This window comes from Acanthopagrus latus, chromosome 8 (genome assembly GCF_904848185.1).
Source record: "Acanthopagrus latus isolate v.2019 chromosome 8, fAcaLat1.1, whole genome shotgun sequence".
Lineage (NCBI taxonomy): Eukaryota > Metazoa > Chordata > Actinopteri > Spariformes > Sparidae > Acanthopagrus > Acanthopagrus latus.
Genome location: NC_051046.1, coordinates 4,164,794 through 4,187,574, shown reverse-complemented (window position 1 = coordinate 4,187,574; position 22,781 = coordinate 4,164,794). Strand labels below are relative to the sequence as shown.

The 22,781-nt window shown below is 46.1% G+C and overlaps 1 protein-coding gene across 6 annotated transcripts in view; it reads left to right on the top strand.

Moving 5' to 3' along the window:
* Positions 1–7,976: 7,976 nt before the first annotated feature.
* Positions 7,977–22,781, top strand: part of LOC119024378 (serine/threonine-protein kinase BRSK2) — a 176,715-nt gene continuing 161,910 nt past the window's right edge. For 2 of the 6 annotated variants that reach the window (XM_037107137.1, XM_037107135.1), the window contains exon 1: positions 7,978–8,542. In XM_037107137.1, coding sequence (XP_036963032.1) covers positions 8,449–8,542 — 94 coding nt within the window. In that variant the 5' untranslated portion in view covers positions 7,978–8,448. Of the gene's footprint in view, positions 8,543–22,781 lie in introns of all 6 variants that reach the window. The other 4 variants (XM_037107134.1, XM_037107138.1, XM_037107136.1 and 1 more) reach the window with 4 other exon arrangements.

Below are 22,781 nucleotides of genomic sequence, written 5' to 3'. Positions count from 1 at the left end.
GACATAAATACAGGAAAGGTTTCTACTATGTTCTCTGGCACACAAAGGTGTTTAAATGATGTTCCGCTCTCTGACCGTCAGGGCGTCTACAAATCCTCATTTTGCTCCGTTCGCCAGCACAATAGCAGACATCCAGAAGCCATCAGTCATTTGATAAAAGGGTGCCTCTGTTTATCTGATGATTAATGGCGTTTTAGTGCTCTCTGTAGAGCTGCGGCCCGCTTGAACTCTGCAGCCTGACCTGCAGGCTATTAAAGCCGGTGAAGATTGAGCATAGAAACATTCGCGGTGTAGAGGAGGGCATGTAAATCTTCTCTCCTCCCATAACTTTTACTGCTGCTGCTGCAACATAAAGGTGATGAGACCTTGGCCAGCCCAGTCGCCAAGATAACTGTTAGCTAAGTACCTTACAGATAAGTTAAAACCGAACGTGTCTTTATCTTCAACTTTACGTCTGTTTATGTTAAATTTTATCGGGTTTATCGCATCCAAGGACCAACTATAACCTCATGACTGCCATTTTTAACAACCGGAGCGAGTGCAGCTTATAGTCCGTGGATGGATAAAGAAAAGATCTTCACTGTGGATTAATACCAGCGTAGCTAAAGCTAGATAGCCAGCTAAAGGCTTATAAAGGCTAATATCATAAGCTTCAGTGCACAAAAGAATCAAAATGTGGTAGGTGGTACTTTCTTCTTGAGCATAATCAGCATCCATAGCAAACACAATGAGCAGCACAAATGTGTTGGACTGGTCATGTTTGGAAGCAAGAGATGCAAAGCCATAGTTGTTCCTGGTGAAGCTGGGGAGATCAGAGATATATAACTTAAATCTGAAAAAGCAAACCGGTTCACAGTTAGAACCAGTCCTGAAGTAGCACCTGGTTCACAGTGTTTGGAAAAGGTGTTATCTTGTGAGACAGCAAAAGAACCGCTCCAGGACTCTGCGAGAAACACCCAGCCGGTGCTTCGGTGTCGGGATGTGATCAGCAGCATCAAAAGCTGCACTACGATCCAGCAGCACCACGACAGCCACTGACCCATATCAGAGGACATCATTACATCGCTGGTCACATCTGATGAGAGCTGGTTCAGTGAAACGCTTCAGATTGTGCCCTGAGATTCACGTCATGTGCGCTGGCTGTATGTACACTGGCTGTGGCTCAGGAGGTAGAGAGGGTCGTCCGCTAGTGGTAAGTTTGGCGGCTCGATCCCCAGATCCCTCCGGCTGCACATGGAACTGTCCTTGGGCAAGATACTGAACAGCCCTGAGCGGCATCGGAGGCTCTCATAATCAGCCTTCATCTCCTCTCTCCCTCTGAGAAAGTATCTCGCCGTTATTATCCTTTCAGCAACTACAAGACAGCTTTAATGTCCCCGAGGAACATTACCTTGGATATCTGCAAATGAGGCCTTTCATATCGTCTGATGTAACTCCTCCACCACCCACGTTAAAGTGAAGCGAGGAGATCCATTTCTGAGTTTACATCTCATGCTGACTTCTATACGCCGCTCTGTTTCTTTTGCATGTAACTGCCAAGTAAATGGGACAGAGATTTGTGGAGTTAATACAAAGAAGATGAGTGATTGCAGGAAAGTGCAGGAAAAGACATCAAGCTTCGTGCACAACGATGTGCACGATACATGTTGTACCGTATGTTTTCCTTTCCATTAGATCATGTAGCTGGCAGCACGCACAGGGAGGTTCTAATAGCTAAAGTGGATGACATTGCCAGAAGCAGATTTTGAATTGGGTAGAGAGGAAAGCTTGCCTTAGTGTGTGTGTGTGTGTGTGAGTCATTTTCAAGGGTACAACAGGGAAAGGTCACATCTCACCAGCCACACATACATGCTGCTGTTAATAGCGGCTAAACAGGTCTCGGGAAATAGTCAGTGCTTTTTAAAAAATGGCTGTTTTTGTTTGTCAGGTCAGGAATCAACAAATATATGCAACTGACAGTATTCACATTTCTCTCTGACGTCACGCTGAGGGTGGAAATGTGGCACTGCTGTGTAACAGGTTGCAAAAAATAAGAAAATAGTTATCATTTCACTGTCACAAAGTCAACAGACAGAGAAAATCTTTAGCACCATCAAGCTGTATTTCAAGGTAAAACAACATATTTAGCGACCACTTAGCTTCTTTAAGGCACAGCTAGCATCAACCAATTCCTAGCTATCATCGCCATTTGATAGTATGTGAAGAAAATGTGTAAAAAAGTGTGTAAATTTATTCTGAAAGACACTTTTATTGAAGACTGGAAGACAGTGAATATCTGGAGTGCCATTGAGACGTATTTCGAGGTAAAACAACATACTTGGCAACCCATTAGCATCTTTAAGACCGCAGCTAGCTTAAACCAACTCCTAGCTAACATCCCCATTTGATAGTATGTGAAGAAAATATGAAGAAAAAGGTGTAAATTTATTGTAAAATATCAACGCACAACTTGGATACCTTGATCGAAGCCTGGAAGCGAAATGCATTGGATGCTGAATGGTAATGCTAGCTAGCTATTGAAGCTAATGGGTCATCAGATACATCCTTCTAGATTTTCTCCATCCATCATCTTTTCATTTTGCTAAATAATTTGGAAGCAGCCGCATTACGTCACCCCAAAATTTGAGCTTCCCACCCTGAGCGTGTCAGTGACATCAGAGGGAAATGGCCGCCGTGTGAATAAGTTCCATAAGTTACGTAAACAGGGAAGTAAATGAATGTTTCCTGCAGTTTATATAGGGACAGTAACAACAAGTAACAAATGCACATCAAAGGATGCTGCTGATGTGTTCTAATGAATCCTGGAGCGATCACAGCAGAGCATGGAGGATGTCCTCGCACTCCGTACGCGTCTAAACTCAAACTCGGTAATGAGCCAGAGAGACAACAGGGACTGTGCACGCTGAATGAGTGATCAGTGAATTAATTCAAACTAAATGTAGTTGTTTTAGTCCCTTCACCCCACGCTGCCATTAAATGTCCCTGTGATTAGCGAGGCGCGCGCAGCCAAACCTAATTATCCAACGCCGCAGCCAAACCCTCGACATGATTACTAACAGTTTGCTTCTTATACTGCAATTATGTTCTTTGCAATGCCAAAAAAAAAAAAAAATCTATGATTAAAGAGGAAACGCTCGCCTTGTGTCTGTGTGTGTCTCCTCAGGTATCTACTGTACATGCGTGCAGAGGTGGATGCAACCACAGCTGCTTTTGATGTTACTTGATGATACTTTAATTGAAGCTCTCCACCTCCTTAAAATTAGATCTTTATTAGGGGGTCCAGTTCTCTGTCTTGAGACTCACAACAGGACAGAGAGGAATCCACTTTTCCTCCCAGAGCACATTTTGCTGTTGCGAGCGCTGCAGCACCACAGAGAAGAAGCAGGAGTAAACTGGGTCAGATGACTGTGGTTGTGATTCCATGATGTCAGTGAGGAGAGGTGAGACGAGCGAGACAGTGTGCGATGTGAGGAAAAAAAAAAAAATCCAAAACAGAGTTGTTGCTGTGCAGGGTTCTCGGATGGAAAGTGTGTATTGTTATAATTGTGGAGGAACAGTAAGTGTTTCCATACCGTAGGTTTTGGGAGAGAGGAGAGGGGTAAAAGTGAGGAAAAAAACAGTGGGGGCGATGAAAGAAGTGCAGTCGAGTGACCAGCAGGGGGCAGTGGAGCTGCAGCTGTGTCCCTGTGTGTGTGTGTGTGTGTGTGTGTGTGTGTGTGTGTGTGTGTGTGTGTGTGTGTGGGAGAAGCTTATTCCCTGGTGAGTTTTCCCTTCACAGCCTCACTCGTCGGCATGTTAGTGTACAGCCGGCACACTGTAGTGACATTTGAAACAAACACCAGCCGACCACTGATTGATCACATGATCATGAACATGCATCATGGTGGAACATATTGTGTGTGTGTGTGAGTGTGTGCAGATGTGTGTGTGTGTGTGTGTGTGTCATTAGCATACAGAAGTGGCTGGGGCTCAAGTGTCCCGCACTTCAAAGTCCTCATGCAGACAGGAAGACGTGCGCAAGTGTCCTCCATCGTCTCGGCTGTTATGGGATTGTGTCTGTCGCACACGTGACTTGGAGACACATTGCTGCTCTGCACATGGAGCTTTAAAGCCACATCTTTGTTGAGACTACGTAGATTTGGTTACCTCTTTCTCTCTACGGAGCACCTTGTACTACCTCTAGACACCCACACTTATATATGCACACAAACCTGCATGTGACGGATGGAAACGAGATCCTCGCTGTCTGTCATGTGGCTCCGACAAAAGATCTATGCGTGACTATAGAAAGAGTAACCCGTCTTATTGTCTCCCTCGGGCGCGCCCTTCTTGACCTCTCCCACTGCTTTGTGTCTGCAGAGGGAGGGAAGCTATCTGTATCATCACCTGAGCAAACTCTGAACAGATTCTTTCACTTTTTTTCCCCTCTCTGCTAATGTTACGCCTCTTCCCTTTCATCCCTCTGTGCTCAAAAAGCCAACACGCACTTGTATATTTGTCCGCTCATCCCCGAAATCAACCTTCGTTGCCCTTCCATTCATCTCTCCCCTCTCCAGCTTTCTAAATGTTTGCAGATGAACACTAATAGTCTCCTCTGTATGCGGATGACACGTTAATTAATCAAGCGCGCCGCGCCGGCCAATCCGGCAGCGGCCAGCAGCTTCCAGCGCGCAGCTAGCTGGCAGTAAACAGTTTGTACAACCCTGAAGTGCTGCGAGTTCACATGAACTGTACGTGTTTGTGTGTGCAGCAGTTGTTCCTGGGCGGAAGCGTTGTAATACAGCCATTTTATGAATTTGTGTGTGTGTGTGCTTGCACATTTGGTGAACGGTAATGTGTTTACAGCCCCCCCGTTGAATTGGTCAAACTCTGCTACGAAGCATTTCATTATATGCTAGTATGGAGGAGCTATTATGCAGTCTGGGCTCCCGCTCACGTCCGGAGGTTATTGGACTCTTGCCACACATCAAATATGTTCCACTTTTTGGAAAGCCTCCCCCCCTCCCTCCTTCGCTCTCTCTCCTCACTGGCGCACCTCATCGTTCAGCACTTCTCTCTGTAGCAAACACATCTTTGTCACAGGATAAACTTGATGATAATTTCTATCCACGAGGTCTCGCACTGTAAACAATATTGCATGATTCACGCCTTTCGTTACAGCATTGTTGAGTCTGATCAGTTGTTTTGGGGAAGGGGGTTATTAGTATGCACATCCCGTGGTGTGTTGGAGCCTGCAGCAGTTGCAGGCGATTGCAATTCGGCCGATGGTAAATTCATGTTATCTATCAGGACTCTTTGATAATTTTTTTTTTTGCCTCGCTGAATATTCCCCAAACATCCGGAAGACAAGGAGCTGTTTTGAATTCTGTTTATCCTGTTGATTGAATTTTTGCAGCATGGTGGCTCTGCGGGTTAACGCGTGTAAATACGCACATAAACACAGGCTGGCACACACACACACACACACACACACACACACAAGCTCAAACGCAAACTAAGAAGACTTCTCATTAATTGCTTTGCGGGGAAGAGGGGGAGAGAGGGATGTAGGCTGTGAAGGAGCGGAGGAGATGGATTGATGGGAAGCAGGGAGGTACAGGCAAGGTGATTAAAAACTCCAGCTACAGATGTTTCTGGAACACTTCAAAGTGGTGCGCCTGCCAGTGCCAGCGCCGGGCATGATGCATTATTGAGACGGTGCCCACCTGGCACCTGGCGCTGACATCACATGCCCGGTCCACCTGGCACTGTGCGGTCACGTGGGTGACACTCTGGGTCACACCCCCTCCCGACACACACACACACACACACCAACACACCTCCCTGCGTGATGAAGGGCATCAGGGGAAACAGCACACATGCTCAACACAAACCTCAAAGACACCAAACTGGGGCAAGTGTAGTTTGGAAACTTAGCTTCATGAATGAGAAGTGAGGAGGCGGGCAGAGCACTCCCTCTCCCCGCCTCGCTTGTATATTGCGTAAGACGTTTCTGGATGTAAATACACTTCTCCCGGACTAACAGGATCTATACCTTAAATTGAGTTTTATTTCCTCCCTCGGCTTTAAAGCTGGCTGTTTGAATTTACAACGCTGCACGTTTGTGTAATGTTTAAGCAATACTGTGTTTTGTCTCGAGTGCGGAGAGGAAGATGAATGGAAATTAGATAATGCACTACAGCAACATCATTTCCGATCCAATAAATCACTGAAATGCAATGACGATAAGTCAGTAGAGTCTCTATATGAGGAATATTAAGACCGGAAATCTTCGGCTTTCAATTAGCCTCCACTGTAGTGTTGGTGTAACTCCTTCTGCTTAATATTTCAGCAGCCTCCCCTCGCCTGTGTGTCCTGCTCAAGAATATTTAGAGGTGACACTGTGTGTGTGTGTGTGTGTGTGTGTGCATGAATATCTGTGTGTGCTCCTCCTGCATGTGTCCCCTGACACCTGTACTCTCTCAGGGTGTGAGGGAACAGACAGAGGCCAGAGCCACAGTCACAGGTCTCAGACCAGTGGGGTGTGAAATGAATCAAAGGGGCCAGCACACACACACACACACACACACACACACACACACACACACACACACACACACACACACACACAGGAGAAGGAGAGCACACAGAAAAAGAAAGATGAGGAGACAGAGATGAGAAACTCTCCTACGCTGTTGTACAATTCTTTGCTGCAATGATAATAATTTAAAAAAGCACACCAGTAAAAATACAGTGTAGATATTTTTTTTAGTCGTCTCTGGTGGGAGATTGTGTTTGGAGTAATGGTGGTTCAGCATCAACTCCCCAAACCCTCATTACATACTGGACTGGACTTATGTACTTTAATTAATTTAACATTTGTTAGGGAATTTGCACCTCTAAAGTGAAGAGACCTCGGGCCACAATCTAACTTTACAGACTTCATTGTTCTATTTTGTAGCGCAATCCGTGATACTTTATGTATATTCACAAATAAAGGAAAGGAAAGGAAAGGAGAACTGGTTGCGCTGGACTTTATGGGATTTGACTGTGACAGGAAACATAAACAAATATTCGCTCCTGGCTCTTTTCGCCAACATGGGAAATTTGACTTGATGCACGGCAGAGACATCAAAACAGACTCATCCATGAGTAACACAGGATTAAAAGACTGTTTGGTGAAGTTGGAGGAATCTTGTGTCCAGCAATTAAACCTTTAAATATGACAGATATTTCACAAATTCACAGATGCTGGATTTTCTAAAGGGGGAGAAGGAGCAGATGCACTTTAAAGAATTTTAGACAAAGTTATTGAAGTGAAAAAAACACGAGCCACAGTTCAATTAAACTTATTCTAATGGGAGATATCTCCAACTTTAAGCTTTTAACTTGTTAGAGCTGCTGTCAGGAACTTAATGAATATTAAAGCAAAACTCTTGCCAAAATGCAACCTCGGCTTTTTCATGTGAATGTATAAAACACGAAGGTTTGACTCATATACATTTATAAAAAAAAAAGCCTGGGTTGCATTTTGGTGAGAGTTTTGCTTTAAATTAATACATATGGGTTAGTATGAAATAAACAGCTGAATATACATGAAATAATCGGAATCAGAATCAAAAATTTCAAAGATTTATTGCCAAGAAGGATTTTACACCAACAACAGGAATTTGTCTCGGTGAATACAGTGCATACATCAAAGAGAATAAACAATAAACAAACAGAGACATAAAGTGCACAAAGACATAAAAAATATAATACATATATATATAATACAAATAAATAGAGTTGACGTCCATATGTATTTATTTAATCTGACTGACATTACATGGTATAGAATTTAAATAAACATTTGCAATTTCAAAAAAAGTTTTAATTGTTTTCTGTTTGTTTGTTTGTTTGTTTGTTTGTTTCCTTGTAGATTCACTCATGAATTATACACTCCAGTCTGCGTCTCTGCGCAAACAGTCATGTTTAAATCAACTTGAGTTTATCTGCACAACTTTTATTCTGGAAAAACCCAAAGATGCTCCAGCAACAAGAAAAAACAGGGGGCGGGATCGCAGAGAGAAAGAGAGAGAGGAGGAGCAAATCCGGCTCTCTGGTTGGCTGCGCCCGCCTGTCAATCACCCCCCCGTGACGGCTCCGCAGCACCTCCCACAGACGCACAGCGGCAGCGCAGCGCCTCCGCCGACCATGATATTCGAGGCACTTGCGGCTCGTCTGCAGCGATAGGAGAGAAAAAAGAGGAGAGAAAGAGAGAAACCTCACCTCCTCAAGCAGCGAGTGAGGGAGAGAGACCGGAGAGAGAGAGAGAGAGAGAGAGAGGACGAGGAGGAGGAGAAGAAGAAGAGGCTGTGGAGTAACAGAGGAGAGACGGCAGCGGCGGCTTGGACCTCCAGCAGAGGAGGAGTGTTAAATTGTCTGCGCTTTTATTGTAAAGTGTCTTAATTTCCACACAGATTCGACATGTCATCGTCCGGTAAAGACAACAGCGGTGCCCAACATGCCAATTACGTGGGACCTTACCGCTTGGAGAAGACGCTCGGGAAGGGACAGACAGGTTAGTTGGGACAGCTTTTCTTTTTTCTCTTTTAAATGTATTTTTTTTTTATTAATTGCACTGTTTATTTTCGGGGGTGGAGGCGCTCCGCAGAGCGAGTTGGAGATCCGGCCGGCTGTGTTGCGTCTGCAGGTGATACATAACTCACCGCTTTAGTTGCAAACACCTGCCAAACGCCTTGTGGGCACATTTCTGGAGGGCTTGTTATTTTCCTCTGCGCGCTGACATGATCGTTGTTCACACAGTGTGGGACGAAGAGGAGGAGGAGGAGGAGGAGGAGGGGGATTTAGGTGATGATGGTGCTTTACATTGGGGTTTTGCGCTGCTTGTGCGTTGGCGTTGGACTGGGTGTGTAGAGAGCAGCAGCGTGGAGACTCGTCCAAACGCCAGAAGAATGACAGTGAAAATGAACTTTTTTTTTTTTTTTTGCGTCCTGGCTGCCCTGTTTGTGTGTGTTGCGTCCTGTGATTGGAGCGCAGCGCCGTTAATCCCGATTTGCCTGATAGATTGATCTATTCTTAGTCCGCAGGCAGGCACAGGCAGAGAGGGAGGCGTTCCTCCTATAGGCTCTGACTGCAATACGTGGGTTTTTTTTTTTTTGTTGTTGGTTTTTTTCCCTCCGCTGTGGAGTCGAGGGGTCCCACCTTGACAGATCACATCCATGAGCCTCACTGTGCTGTATTCATACACTCCCAGCAGCAGAGGCTGGTGTTGGTGTTGGTGTTGGTGTTGGTGGGGGATGTTGCTGGGCTTTCCTGGAATAATGAGCACATGCTTCATCCTCAGCACAGACAGCAATGACACTGCAGTTTGGTAAAGTTGCATGCACACTGGTACAATTAGTGGTCATCGTTCCCCTTCATATGTCAGGCTGTGTTTGAGGTGATGCCTGCAGCAGCTGAGCCCTGTTGACTGTGCAGCAGCAGCAGCAGCAGCAGCAGCAGCAGCAGGATCCTCGCTGGCGGTGGTCAACCACATGCAAGCCGGTGGAGCTGGATGTGGAAGAGGAGGCAGGCAGGCAGGCAGGCAGGCAGGCAGGCAGGCAGGCAGGCAGGCAGGCAGGCACAGCCCCAGTGTAGGCAGAGATGGCAGGAGTGATGCAGCACGCACCGGAGGCTCACCACCCCTTAAAGAGACTTTTCCCCTCCTCGCCTCTCGTCTCCGCTGAGAGATTTTCCTCCCATCTGTTGTCTAAAACGGCTACAATAGGCGTTACTTCCCCAACCCCGGTCCAGCTGGTCATGCTGATCGTCCGCCGTGTGTGTGTGTGTGTGTGTGTTTGTGTGTGTTTAAATGTGAGTTCTCTCAGACAGTATGCTTTTTTTTTTTTTTTTCTTGAAGTACTCTCCCACTCACTCACCTACCTGGCGAGTCCCCCAAGTCGTTCATCGATGTGGAGTTTGCGTCTTTGCCCTCAGCGTGTTCGTCAGGTGCGTGTGAGCCCTCGTCCACACTCTGAGGGCCTCTGTCAGGATCTGCAGCGTGATGACTGTAGTTTGATCCAACAGTGGGAGTGAATGTTTCCGGCGACGCTCCAGTTGGTACTTTGATAAAGGATTAATAACACAACGCACCTTGGCTGGTCTCCCTTTTCCCCTGCTGCTCATGTTGAAGCGTCTGTGATTACAGGAGGATCTCTCACTCGCAGCCAGACTGAATGTTAGATGTTCTCTCAGGAGTGTCTAATGACTGTTTACAGCTGTACAGAGCCGGCCGCTGTTGGCCTACGTGTAATCATACGGTGTCTCTGAGATCGTCCAGGGCTTCGGGATGTATTTACGTGAGCGTCGAGCCAGATTTGGATGCGGATGTCGGACCTCATGGAGGCGCAGCCAGCTACGGCCCGGCGTGGATCGTGTCTTGTGTCCAGCGACTCTTTGACTTTGACTTTTTTTTTTTTTTTAAATTTGGAGAAATTCAATGATTTTATTTTTCACTTAGAGAGGATTTTCTAATTAAATGATATGTATTCATTTTGAATGCTTTGGGCCTGGTGTTTCCAATTACATTTTCATGTTTCAGATGTGCAGCACTAACAGGGACTGGCATTATGTGTGTGTGTGTGTGTGTGTGTGTGTGTGTGTGTGTGTGTGTTCGGTGTTAGAGAAATCATTTGGTTACTGGCGTCTGTTTAGGCAGTTCATGCCAAACCTATTTTAGATTAATGACAGTGCATAATATCCCATTCGCCCATTAACCATTCGTTAATCTGTCAGATCTCTTTCCCAGGCCCCACGGAAAGGGGGTTGGCTTGGCAACCGTGAGTGCCCAATGGGCCGGGCTCGACCGTGAATGGCAGCCGGGACCGTCCAGTGGGCTAAATCCCCCGTGAGCTTTCCCAGGCCGTGGTTGGCTGGTATTATTAGAGGGGAGAAAGCGGAAGCCCTCTGGTTGATCTGGCTGTCCTGCTCAGAGGAGTGGTGCTGCTCCGTGTTCATTAAGTGATTAGGTCCTGTCCTGACAAACACACACACACACACACACACACACACACACACACACACATGGCCACCACAGTGGTTCTGGTTTGGCTTCCTGATCTAATCCCCTTTCACAGCCAAAGTCTCCTCGGCTCTCGCTCACGCACTCACGTGGCCTGAAGCAGAGCTCAACATACACATAAAAAACAGATGAATGTTGTGATTTGCGATACCACTCGAGAGTCTTGTGTGAATAGTTCTCGTTGCATTTCATTTTCACTCAAAACATTATAAGGATGATGGTGGTGATGATGATGATGATGATGGGATTTTTGCTGAGGTGTTTACCAAACAAGCATCTTTCATCACATCTCGAGACTTTGATTTGAACGCCGGGACATTTAAGCCCCACGAAGCTTCATTTATAACCGTATGTTGTGACACATCTGAACATTTTGATTAATAGTTATTTGATTACAGGTCCTATTTTGTTAGATGGGGGATTGTTGAGTGTCATTCGCTTTGGGTTTTTTGTAGGTTGGACCAATCAACCTGTGGCGTATTTGAGTTGGGAATCTTACAAATTGGAGCTTCGAGTCGTTCATCCAAACCTCAAAAGTATCACGAGCTGCCACACAGCAACTTAGCATGTCGGCAGGAAGCATCTTTTGACATTTATTTTGTAAGAAAGTATGTGGACCAGACGTTTGATTCGGTCCATGATGTGCTCCATCTCTCTCCCTCTGCGCTCGTGTCCCTTCAGTTTCATTGCGCTCTCTCTCTCCCTGGCAGATCTCTGTACGAGTCCCTCTTTGTCAGGTGTGCATTGGGGCCTGATGGGATCTATAGATATTGAGTGTCTGCATGGCTGCCTACTGATTGGGGCCGAAGCCACGGAAGCATGGAGGCCATTTCCAAGCCAAAGACAGAGTTACTGTGCTTGACTGGCGGAACTTGGCCAGGGGTCATCGTGCCTGCGAGATGGTTCGTAGCGGTCCTGCACTTTATAAGGTTTCCACGTGTGAACAGCTGAGTCTGAGCAGATTCTTTGTTACTGCTGCACTGAGAAATTGCCAGTAAACTCTCTTCCCCCCCCCCATCGAACGCTGTTTCTTTAGCCCAGCGTGTTGTCTGTTAGGTTGTGTAATGCTCTACGTTAGCCTCGCAAGCCTTTAATCGATGTCACGATGCGACGCCGTCTTGGCAGCCGAGGTAACATTTAGAACTCCGTGCAAATGTCTCCATCGCAGCAGGGGTTTTTAGAGTAACAGCCTTGTTGTATTGCAGAATCTTAAAGCTTTGTTTGACAAAGCTGAAGATTTGTGTTTTTGCCACGCAACGACTTAAGACGGTCTGAATCGGCGCTCTGTTCCCCTAATGCATCGGAAAACACTGCCTTGCTTTGCCTTTACTTTGTTCCTGAAGGCTGTTGATTAGTGGAATAGAGGCCTATTGTCTGGAAAACACTGCCTGTTAATCCAGCGTAAGTCCCTGTTTTTCTTTTCTTGTTTTTTTTTTTTTTTGTTACTACGAGTCTTGGATATTGACAGGCTAAGAGTTGGAGGTTGATGTGTAGGCTCCTTGATTCTTTGATTGACATTTAGGGAGTGAAATCATCTGTGCTTCAGGGGCTTTTCATATTGACTGTTCATCTGACATAAAGCTGCCTGTGATGTTGTAGTCTCGCTCTCTCCTTCTCTGTTTAGTTCGCCCTGTTTCTGTCTGCTCTTGCTCTGGGTTCAGCGGGCTTGCGAGACATTTAAGCCAGCACCCAGCTGTTTTTGTTGTCCGCATGTCAGCGAAGGGCTGGCCCGGTTTGTAACGCTCACTGTGAGTTTCGCGGTTGCAAAAGTGTTTGGTTGTGTCTGTTCACGGGAGAATGAAAGAAAAAAAAAAAAGCTCTCGTTTTGTCTTTCATTTATTTACACGTTCACACACATGCACAATTTAAACGGACCGCTCTGGGAGTCTAGTGCATTGCTCGGTAACGCAAAACCGTTAATTCGACGTTGATTGATAGCTGGTGCGCTGGGGGTGGTTGACTCAGATCAATGGGCACTCCCAAAGATTTCCTGTCCTGGTGGAGGGGATCCATACTGTTTCGCAGCACATGATATTCCTGATGATGACAAGTGAGGAGGGAATGCTCAGTCGATGCTGTCGATGAAAAACCACTTGGCAAATCCACAGAAACTGAAGCGATCTGTGCACATATTTGTGTGTGTGTTGCTTTGCGAGCGATGCAGGTGCTCAAACTCTCGGTGACCTGTAGCCTCCGTGCCATTGAAATAATCTTGATACCCGTGTTGAGCTCAAACACAGGTGTCTTCCTCCCCCCGCGTTCACAAGATTACCCAGAAAAAGCCAACAGCCTTGACCTAAAATTGGCGAGTGAGGGAAATAAATGAAAGGTTGTGGACGATACACCCATGTTTCAGCGGGCCCCGATCAGAGATTCGAGTCAGAGGAGCCCACGACCCAGCGGCTGAGCTGTGTAGCTCCCAGCTGGATGGCACCCTGTGTTAGCGAGCTGGATCAGAGCTGTGGAGCAGGAAGCCAAGCCTGCATGGCCTCAGCTGTTTGACTGTCTGGCTAAAGCCTCGGCCCTGCTCCCTCAGCCCTGAAACGTATCCTAAATGGTGGGGAATGCTCGTGCCTCAGCTGATACATATGTGGTCTATTTGTGAGGTTTGTGAACTGGAGTAACTCAGAGATAAGATACCATCAGGAAATCACAAAACAAACCACGCGGAGCGATCGGGGTGATCTCGTGGACGAGTGCATCGTATCAAACAACCAAAGGCCGCTCTGCGCTCTGAGTGAACAAACTTCCATGTTTCCAAGAACCCAGAAAGGAAGAGAAGGCAATTCCAGAGAAGGATAGTTGATCCGTTGAGTAAGAAATGGATACCAGCACAACAATCTGCCTCACCGGAATCCTGTCAATATGCCGTAACTTCACACCGTCTTCCATTTCCCCCCTCGCAAGTGAGTTAACGTCCAATCACTTTATTTGATAAGCAGCGACATGAGGAGGTATTTAATAGTCAGATTGGCAGGGGAATCAGCTTAGAGACGCTGAATGATTTCATTAAATAAGGTTATTTGGCACCAATAAATCGACAAATACAACCCTGACCCTGATTCCAACATAAAGAGGAAGTACTGTGATATATTGCTGAGGACAATCCGTGACGTACACCAACAATGCCTCAAGTAAACAGAACCAGGACTCTTTGAGCCGCCTGTGACTTTGACTGAGGTTACGTAAAGATGATGGTCTCTGTCATTTAGTCCTCTCCTCTCATCCGACTCACTCCCTCACTCCATCTCTCTCTCTCTCTCTCCCTCTGTGTCCCCCTTCCTCCCCTGGCCAGTCAAGATTCATACAGCGCTCCAGCCATGTGGTAAATCAGACAAGACCTCGGTGGAATTGCATCGATTGGGGGGAATGTATGTAGCCAACGATTTTCAGAGATTAATGATGAGGAAAGAGGTGGAGAAGTGGGGTGGGGAGAGGGAAGCATGAAGGCAAGGAGAGGAGGAGGAGGAGGAGGAGAAGATGGAAAAAAAAAAACCTTGAACTGAGAGAGCATGAAGCGGTCTTGAACGTTCGGACTGCAGTGGAGGTTATTAATTAAGGCGAAGTATTGATCACTCTCTTCATTACTCTCCCCTCCTCCCTGATTTTCATCTCTCTATCGCTGACCCCCAGAGGAGGAAGAGGGCTCAATCTTTAGATGGGAGGTCACTGAATAAGCGAAGGACTGCCGGAGCAGCCTCAGTGGGAACGACGAGCGACTCGTGTGTGTCTGTGGGTGTATGTTTTTGGACAAGCCCCATCGCTTCCTATTTGTGGTTTCATTCCGACTGCCGCCGTCAGTGTTTCTCTGCCGTGTCACACGTGGCGTGGAGAATCAGGTTAGGACGACATGGCTCTGGGTTCCATTTTCCCCTCACTCATGCTAACGCAACCTTTTCCACGCCGTCTGTCTCTTCCTCGCTATCGCTAAGGTCCCCGTGTAATGTGTTATCGCCTCACGCTATTTCGAATTTCATTGAGCAGCAGAGAGAAAGCGAACAGTCACACACACACCATTCACTTTGCTCCAAGTTGTTACCTTTGTTATATATAAACGACTTCACACTGTTGCTTCAATAAAATATACATGTTGTTTTGCTCCGGGGCGTCCTCCCCCCCCTCCTCTGCCAGCATGAGTCGTTTTTTTTTCCTCCGCTGCCAGTCAGTCGGTCACTCAGTCAGCAGCCGCTCCTGTCAGGACATTTTAAGATGAACAGTATATTAAACGTCTGTGCACGCAGCGGTGGGCTTAATCAGCCTGTTTCTCCCTCTCCTCTCCCTCACCCAGCTCAGATTAACCCTTGCTGAGCCGCCTTGTCTGGCTCTGACTGTGAGAACGCCGGGTTGGTTGCCAAGGTTGGTTGTCTGGTTGTCATGGTTTCCCTGCTTCTTGCTGGTTTCCAGTCTGCCCCCACGAAGAATGAAAAGGGGAGTGCTCTCTCTCTCTTCCACTCTCTCTCTCTCTCTCTCTCTCTCTGTCTTTCTCTCTGTCACATTTGACTGTTTTGACTTGTAATTAAGCATTTTTACATTTTGGTATTGATACTTTTACTTCAGTAAAAGATCCGAGTGCTTCCTCCAGCACTGCACGTCACAGATCTCTGACTGGTCAGCGAATACGGTGCAACAACAACTTTGCCCGCTGTCATTGTTGTCATCACTGGTGCATTACATTCTGCAATATGTACACATGAATAGTATTCAATGTACCTGCTGTTGGTTTCATAACAAGGGTCAAACACACTATAATATCTCAAATACTATAAAAAACTTAAAAGGAATTTCCGATGTGTGGCTAACAATAGTAATAATGCTAAGCTAACGTCAACCAAGGCTATGAAACAAGCTCAGTCATCTCCAACAACAACTAACCCGACGTATTAATGACTTATCATTAATTATTATGTCGATGAAGTCGTCAACGCATCACGCAAAGTTTCGTTGCTCAACATTAGCTGCTGCTGCTGCGGGGGATTTAGCTTTCAGGCTCTCAAACACGGTGCACTCTTCCACTGTAGATATAATTACGTGTTCGACAGGTGTTTTCTTAGGTGTCGCCCTTTTTCAGCTCTGTCAATGACGTCAGCATCGAGTTTTGAGAAAGTGTCATCACATTTGCGGCCACCTGCAGCTCACCGGTGCCCTGAGTCACTGCAGGCACCAGTTGATCTGATGTGAAGCTGAACTCTGTCATAATTCAGCCCGTACTCGAAAAAAAAAAACAAAAAAAACAGCACTACTTATTTTTCTCCATGATTTGCTCTTGAAGTGGCTGCATGATGAAGTAAACATCATCCAATGTTTTCTAATGCCTGCAAGTGAGACTTTATCTGCCTTGTCTCGACGTTCAACGGTGAAAATCACAATGTGAACGTACATGAGCGACTGTGTTTTCACATGCGTGCTGCATGTGTGTGTGTGTGTGTGTGTGCAGGCTCGCGCAGGCTGTGTGCCGGTGCGTGTGCTCAGACATACGGTCATGGATCAGACAGGCTTGCCCTGCTCTGTGCTCTGCGCTGTGTGCTGTGTTCCCATTTAAATCTGGGAGATTAGCACATGTGGGGAGCCTCGGCTTTAGTTGCCGTCAGCTCAGCTAGCCTTGGCAGGCTGTCCTCAGATCAGGGGGGGAAGCTCTGTGCTCATCCCCCCGTAGCTGTCTGCCCTGCTGTACCTTATCCATTATCAAATAGATGGGTGGGCCAGTGACCTTGACTTTGGTACAGTTCTCTAAGTGCTGCAGCACACTTGTACACTTCACACGGCAGCATTTGTCACCGGCCTGCCTCACAGGACAAAACAGTAAGCAGTATATTTTACAACGTGGTGAGAAAAGAGGTTTATTTCACAATGTTCAAATGATTCTTAAGGCTCCAAAAAAGTATTAAGTATTAAATATTTTACATTTTGGTGTCATGTGCTGATATTTTCTGCAATATTATCACACTTTTTATTGGTAAAGGATTTGCATTTTTTTGATGATCTGGATTCAACATCTAAGTGATGTTTTTGTTAATGCATTGATTGATTATTTAAGCACTTAGCAGGATAAAAAAAAGCTGCTTTAAAAATGGCACTGAAGCTGTATTTTTAAATAAATGCAAATTAAGTGCACTTGATTTCACTTGGGATGTGTTGCCTTTTAGAAAATATGAAGTTTTACTTAACTGAAGGATTACTGCATTTCCAGTGTGAATACAGCGAACGTAACAACTTAAATTAGATGAAACATGAGTCTTTTTCTTCCACGGACCTGCTGGAAACTCCCCTCTGACTGTTTTCCAAAGAAAAAAGTACAGGACTGAATGAAAAATGTGCGCTGGTTTACTGTGTGCGATGCATCCCAGATGGCAGACGCAGGCTGACTGTGATGCATTCAGAGTTTTCTACTGCCACTCGCTCCGTTGTCAGCACGTTAGGCTATGAAGCCGATGTCGTCCATGCCTGAAACACCTGAGATGTGGCTTGGCATGTGAAGTGAAGCAGACAGCCCTCGATGAGATTAGGGTTAGATGAGCATGACTGGTCACAAACCAGCAACCTGCGCTCGCTTGCTCGTCTCTGTGGCACCGGCTTCCGACTCTTGGCCAGACTAAAAGAGAATTAGCGCTACGTTTCGCCAGCTCGACTTATTTTATCTCAGCTGGGAGCATCAAGGAGTCTCTTATCCACCGAGGGCGGCTTCGGTTTTCTATTCTGATGATGCTGGTGGAGTGTTGTTGCCAGTTTACAGAAAAAAAAAAAAACCCTCACCTGGATCACAGGTGTTCCTGCATCAGTGGGCCCGCCAAGACAAACTGTTTCTTTTCTGTTTGTGTTTCCTGTTCTGCCGCTTCATCAGAGAATGGGTTTGGAGCTTTGAGCCGGCTGCCAGGTCAAATCCTCCGTCATGACTATGTATTAGGATGAAATCAGATCACAGGGAGATGTCATACTTGAAGTAGTGAGCCTAGCATGACTCTTTGTGTTTTTCTCCCCCCCCCCATCTGGCCTGAATTGTAGCTTCGGCTTGTGCTACTTTCCACCAAATCTCTGGCCTTGTAGTGCTGTACTGGTTTTGCGAAAGTATTTCAGCATAAATCTTTTAATACTGCCAGCACGCTCTCTCCCATTTGGATTTTGCCCTATATCCACTGGCTGACGGCGCACAAACAAGCATCAGGCCTCTCTCCCTGTGTTGTGGCGTCTTTTTAAACGGAGGCTGCGTTGAACTCGGTGTGACTCTACAAACATCGAAAGATCAGCCGCTGTACTCCAAAGTCTTATGCGCTCTAATGTGACCCGGGCAGTAATTATACATCAGTTCTTCCGCCGTTACTCGGTTGATAAAACGGGCCCTACAGTCCGGAAACTCACATTTATTTTTGTAATGAATGATGATAATACGTTTGCCCTTTTCCTTCAATGGGCTAAAAATCCGAGTCAGTAAATCCAGTTCCATACTGCCGTGAGGTCAGACGCTGTAATGAAGGCCTTCACACAGAAGGAATAATCCATCAGTCAAATGGCTTTTTGGCCTTTTACAACCCGCTGAGTGCACTCTGCTGCTGCAAAACATATCTTTTCCAGGAGTCAGAAGCATCATTTTTTATTTTACCTCTTTCTTTTTTCTGTCTTTTCTTATGTTTCGCTCTCTTTCTGCTGCACTCTCCCCTGACTAATGGAACAGTTGATGGAGTGATTAAGGGAAAGAGTGATGGAGTAGGCGAAGGTTTCATCTCTTTATCCCAGATGGTTGACTTTTTTTTTTTTTTTTTAGCTGTCACTAAAAGCTGCTTATTTCTGAGGTGGCTGCTGACGTTGCTGCTGTGTTTTGCGCTGCAGTGTGTGTGTGTGAGTGTGTGTTTGTGTATGTGTGTATACTTGCCTGAGTGCTAGTGTTTTAGTGTGCACCGCGTGCTCCCTGTTTTTTTTTTTTTTCCTTTCTACGGGCTCTCTGCCGATACATAACAGCGTCTGAGAGCTGTAACTCATGGGACACGGATGAACATGAGAGAGACGGGGAGGAAGGTGGGGGAGGCCTCACAGAAAAGGAGACAGTTTCTGAGTGAGGAGAAGAGTCACAGCAGTAAAGCACCTCTCAGGGTCAGTGTGTCTATTATCATTCAAATGCAGGCATGAACACACACACACTCACACTCACACACACACACACAGAGGAATTTTCCCGTGCAGCAGACGAGTGAATGATTTTGAGTTTCTTCAGGAATCCCAGCTCTCCCTCCAACTGCAGCGGAGCTCTGACGTCATCGACCGGAGAAAAATGCAGCCACAGCGGGAAGAAATGCTCACAGCATGTAGCCTCAGGAAACACACACACACACACACACACACACACACACATCCACATGCCTTTAGGACATCTAGGTAGCTTGTTTCTCCTGGGAGTGCAGACACCTGTAAAGTATTTCACACCGCAGGTCAGCGTATAGAAAGCTGTACAGACGCGGCTGATGTATTGACTTCTTCATGTATGAGTTTTTATAGACTGGAGGTCTCGGCGCTTTGATGTGAAGAGTCAGTAGCCATGGCAACACTGAGACACATTTTCATGTGCTATTTCACATGCTGGGGGCATGAGTGTGGCTGCTCGAATAAGTTGTCGTAATGGCCGGTCAGCTGCTGTCCTCAGCGCCGCTTGGATGTTTTATGGTTTGTATAATGAGAGCGCCAGTGCGAGCCAGCGGTGTCCGGGTCCATTTGTCCGTGTTGGTACCGCTGCGCACACAAGCTATTTTTTTTTTTTTTAGAGAAACCGACGACATATGCAGGCCTGCGTGTGGCACCGCATGACTCATGTTATGATCATTATGACGGCTATTTGTCTCTTTGTGTGATGCGCTCTCCACCTCTCCGCTTTGTCGGACATGCGGTTCAGCAGCAGCATCTTCTTCTGGGTTTTATTGTAGAGTAGAGCTGTAATGATAAAAGAGAAAAAACAGAGCTGCTTCTGCTTTGGCCGAGAGCTTCTCTCAAGAAAAAAAATATGGTCATGGTGCCTCTGGAAAACATCACTCGACCCGATTCGAAAGCCTGGGCTGCTGCAGGGAGGACACAGCACGGTGGCCTCTCACTGCTTTTAAATATTTAACATACTAAAGAACTTTTCAGTAGCAAATAGTGCAAATATTGCTCTAAATACACAGCAGATTGAGAAGAAACTGCCATATTGGCTCCATATGTCATGAAATAACCTGATATTCCATCTCTTTCTATACATCTGATCTCCAGAACACTTATTAACAGAACTACTACCCTAATAAACACACCACAACCTTCTCCCTCTTTTCTATTTCTGCTACCATTATCCCTCCTTTTCACGCTCATCATGTCACCCCCTTCTTATTCGACCCCTCTTCCTTTCCCGCTCCCTCGTTTCCTCGCCTCGTGCCTAATGGAGGTATTCCCCCTGCAGCCTGCGGGCCTCGCCACTGCTATTCTGCTCAGGTAGGGGCTCATTTCATGCAGGATGATTATATCTCACTGGCAGCAATTCAGGGCCGGATAAGCCTGAGAGTGTTGCGGGCCCCGGCACAGTTGCAGAAGGAATTCAATTAAATCTTTACATACACTCCCCCTCGCAGTCCATACCTGCCAGTCAGCGGACACGCAAGGGCACCGCGCACAGCCACACTCGTTCAGATTCACACAACAAGCATGGACGGCAAAAAAAAAAATAAATTGCAATCACACACACTATATTAGATGTTCATTTAATATATTAAAGTAGCCATGACTGCAGAGCTTCATGTTTTTAATATCACAGCCATGATCGGCCTTTTATAGTGCTCGCGTTGTTATGAGATATGTTATGATATCGCCCCCCCACCCCTCCCCGTTCTGTTCCTCCCCCTCACATCTTTCCCAGTGTTATGGATAGAAAAAAACAACAACAACCATTTGGAGCATTAAAAATAGCAAATCATGCACATAACCATTTGTGAGTATGTGTGTAAATGGGCTAATTTAATGTGAACACAGCCTATCGCAGTATGTCTAATGGAAGAAGCGTATCCTGTGTTGGCTTTATGGGCCAGAGCTGGTAATTGCTTGTACAGGAACTGATTTGAGCAGACTGTCATCATCATACTTCACGTAGCCAAACCACGGGAGGGGGAGATGACGGCAGTAATTGGACAGTGATGGGAGTAAAAAGTGTGTGTAATTTTTTTTTTATCATCAGTCATTATGTTTAAAGTCTCGTGGCGTTGTGCGGCGCCAAGATTTTACAGCGCGGTCCTTTTCAGCGTGTTCCGCGGCGTGAAGCAGTAATGACGAAATGTCACGGTCAAGGAAGGAGATTGAAAAAACAGACTGCAGATTTGACAGAGAAGAGAACGACGTATTTACGGGTTTTCTGACTCTGGTCAGAGTTGCACATTTTGTAATTGAGCGAGAAGTCTATTATACGTGATGTATTAGTGTCCTATATCTGACAGACATCAACAACTTAACTCTTCTCTGTCGTAAGGTTGCCATGTTGATTCCTCCGCCCTCTCTCCCACACATCAAGCTGCAAAGAGGTAGATTTCCACTTGTTGCGTATACTAAAATCGTTACTAGTTGTAACTCCACTTCTTTGAGTTTGTGCTCTCCTGCGGGCTTGGTCCGCTCCACTGATGCATCGAAATGATTGCACCGTTATGGAGTAGCCCTGTTTTCATGTTTGCATCAATTTCTCATATATATTCGTAGCTCTGAAGGTAATTGATAAATAAATCCTTAAGATAAGTTTAGCCCGCTGCTCGTTCCCCCTAATGGGAAATTTAGAGTGCTGCTTGATTTATTTATTTTTTTCTTTTACAAGGGAAAATAAAGACCTTTTGTAAAAAGTGTAGACGACCGAAGAGATGTATTGTCTCTCTGAGCTGGAAATGGGGAACGTTTGGTGTTGTTGCCACATGTTTCTAATGCCCTCAAGCTTGTGGATCGGGTCTGTACGACTCGGGCTGATTAGGCTTGCATGAGACCTGAATTTATTACTCCTGTCTTCGCCAGTGTCATTATACTTCAACCTCTTATATTCACTCCTTAATGAGACCCTATGAAATATTCAAACCTTTACCTGGAGGAGTTCAGTGTGTGTGTGTGTGCGTCCCCTGGCTTTGTGTTCTCTATCCTTGAGTGTGTATCAGCAGTTTTTGATCTCTCTCTTAGCGCCGACAAATACAGCGAGACAGGAGACAGACAGACGCAGGGAAACGTTAACACGCACCTGCAGACAGACGGGATTTGAGTCGACATAATGATTTGTTATTCCAGAAATTTGCCGTCCCAGCTGACGATGAGTCCGGGCTGGATCAGGCTCATTAAGCTCGGAAGGAGATGTGCCTTTTTTTTTTTTTTTTTGGCTCTGTGTGCGTGTTAGCCTTACTCTGGGCCTCCTCTCTTTTTATTTCACTCCTGCTCGCCCACTTTCTTTCTCTCCCTGAACGCAGCACTAAATCAAGCAGACCTTTTAATTAAAACGCACATTTTCCTCGGCTCCAAACGCTCTATAAATAGGCCACAAACGCAAATACCTGTTGCCTCGATGTGTTATTGACTGCACATCAAACCAACTCAGTGAAAAGAGAGCCGAACTCTGAGCAAACCAGCCGGATTCCTCGCGTCTTAAAGTCTCCCGCTCGTCCAGGAGAGGCTGTTAATATCCGCCCCTCGTCTTGTTTGACTTTAGGAAACAGACCCACCCTTCTTGCCCTTGTCCCCTTCGAGGGGCTCTTTAATGAAGTGCTCTTGT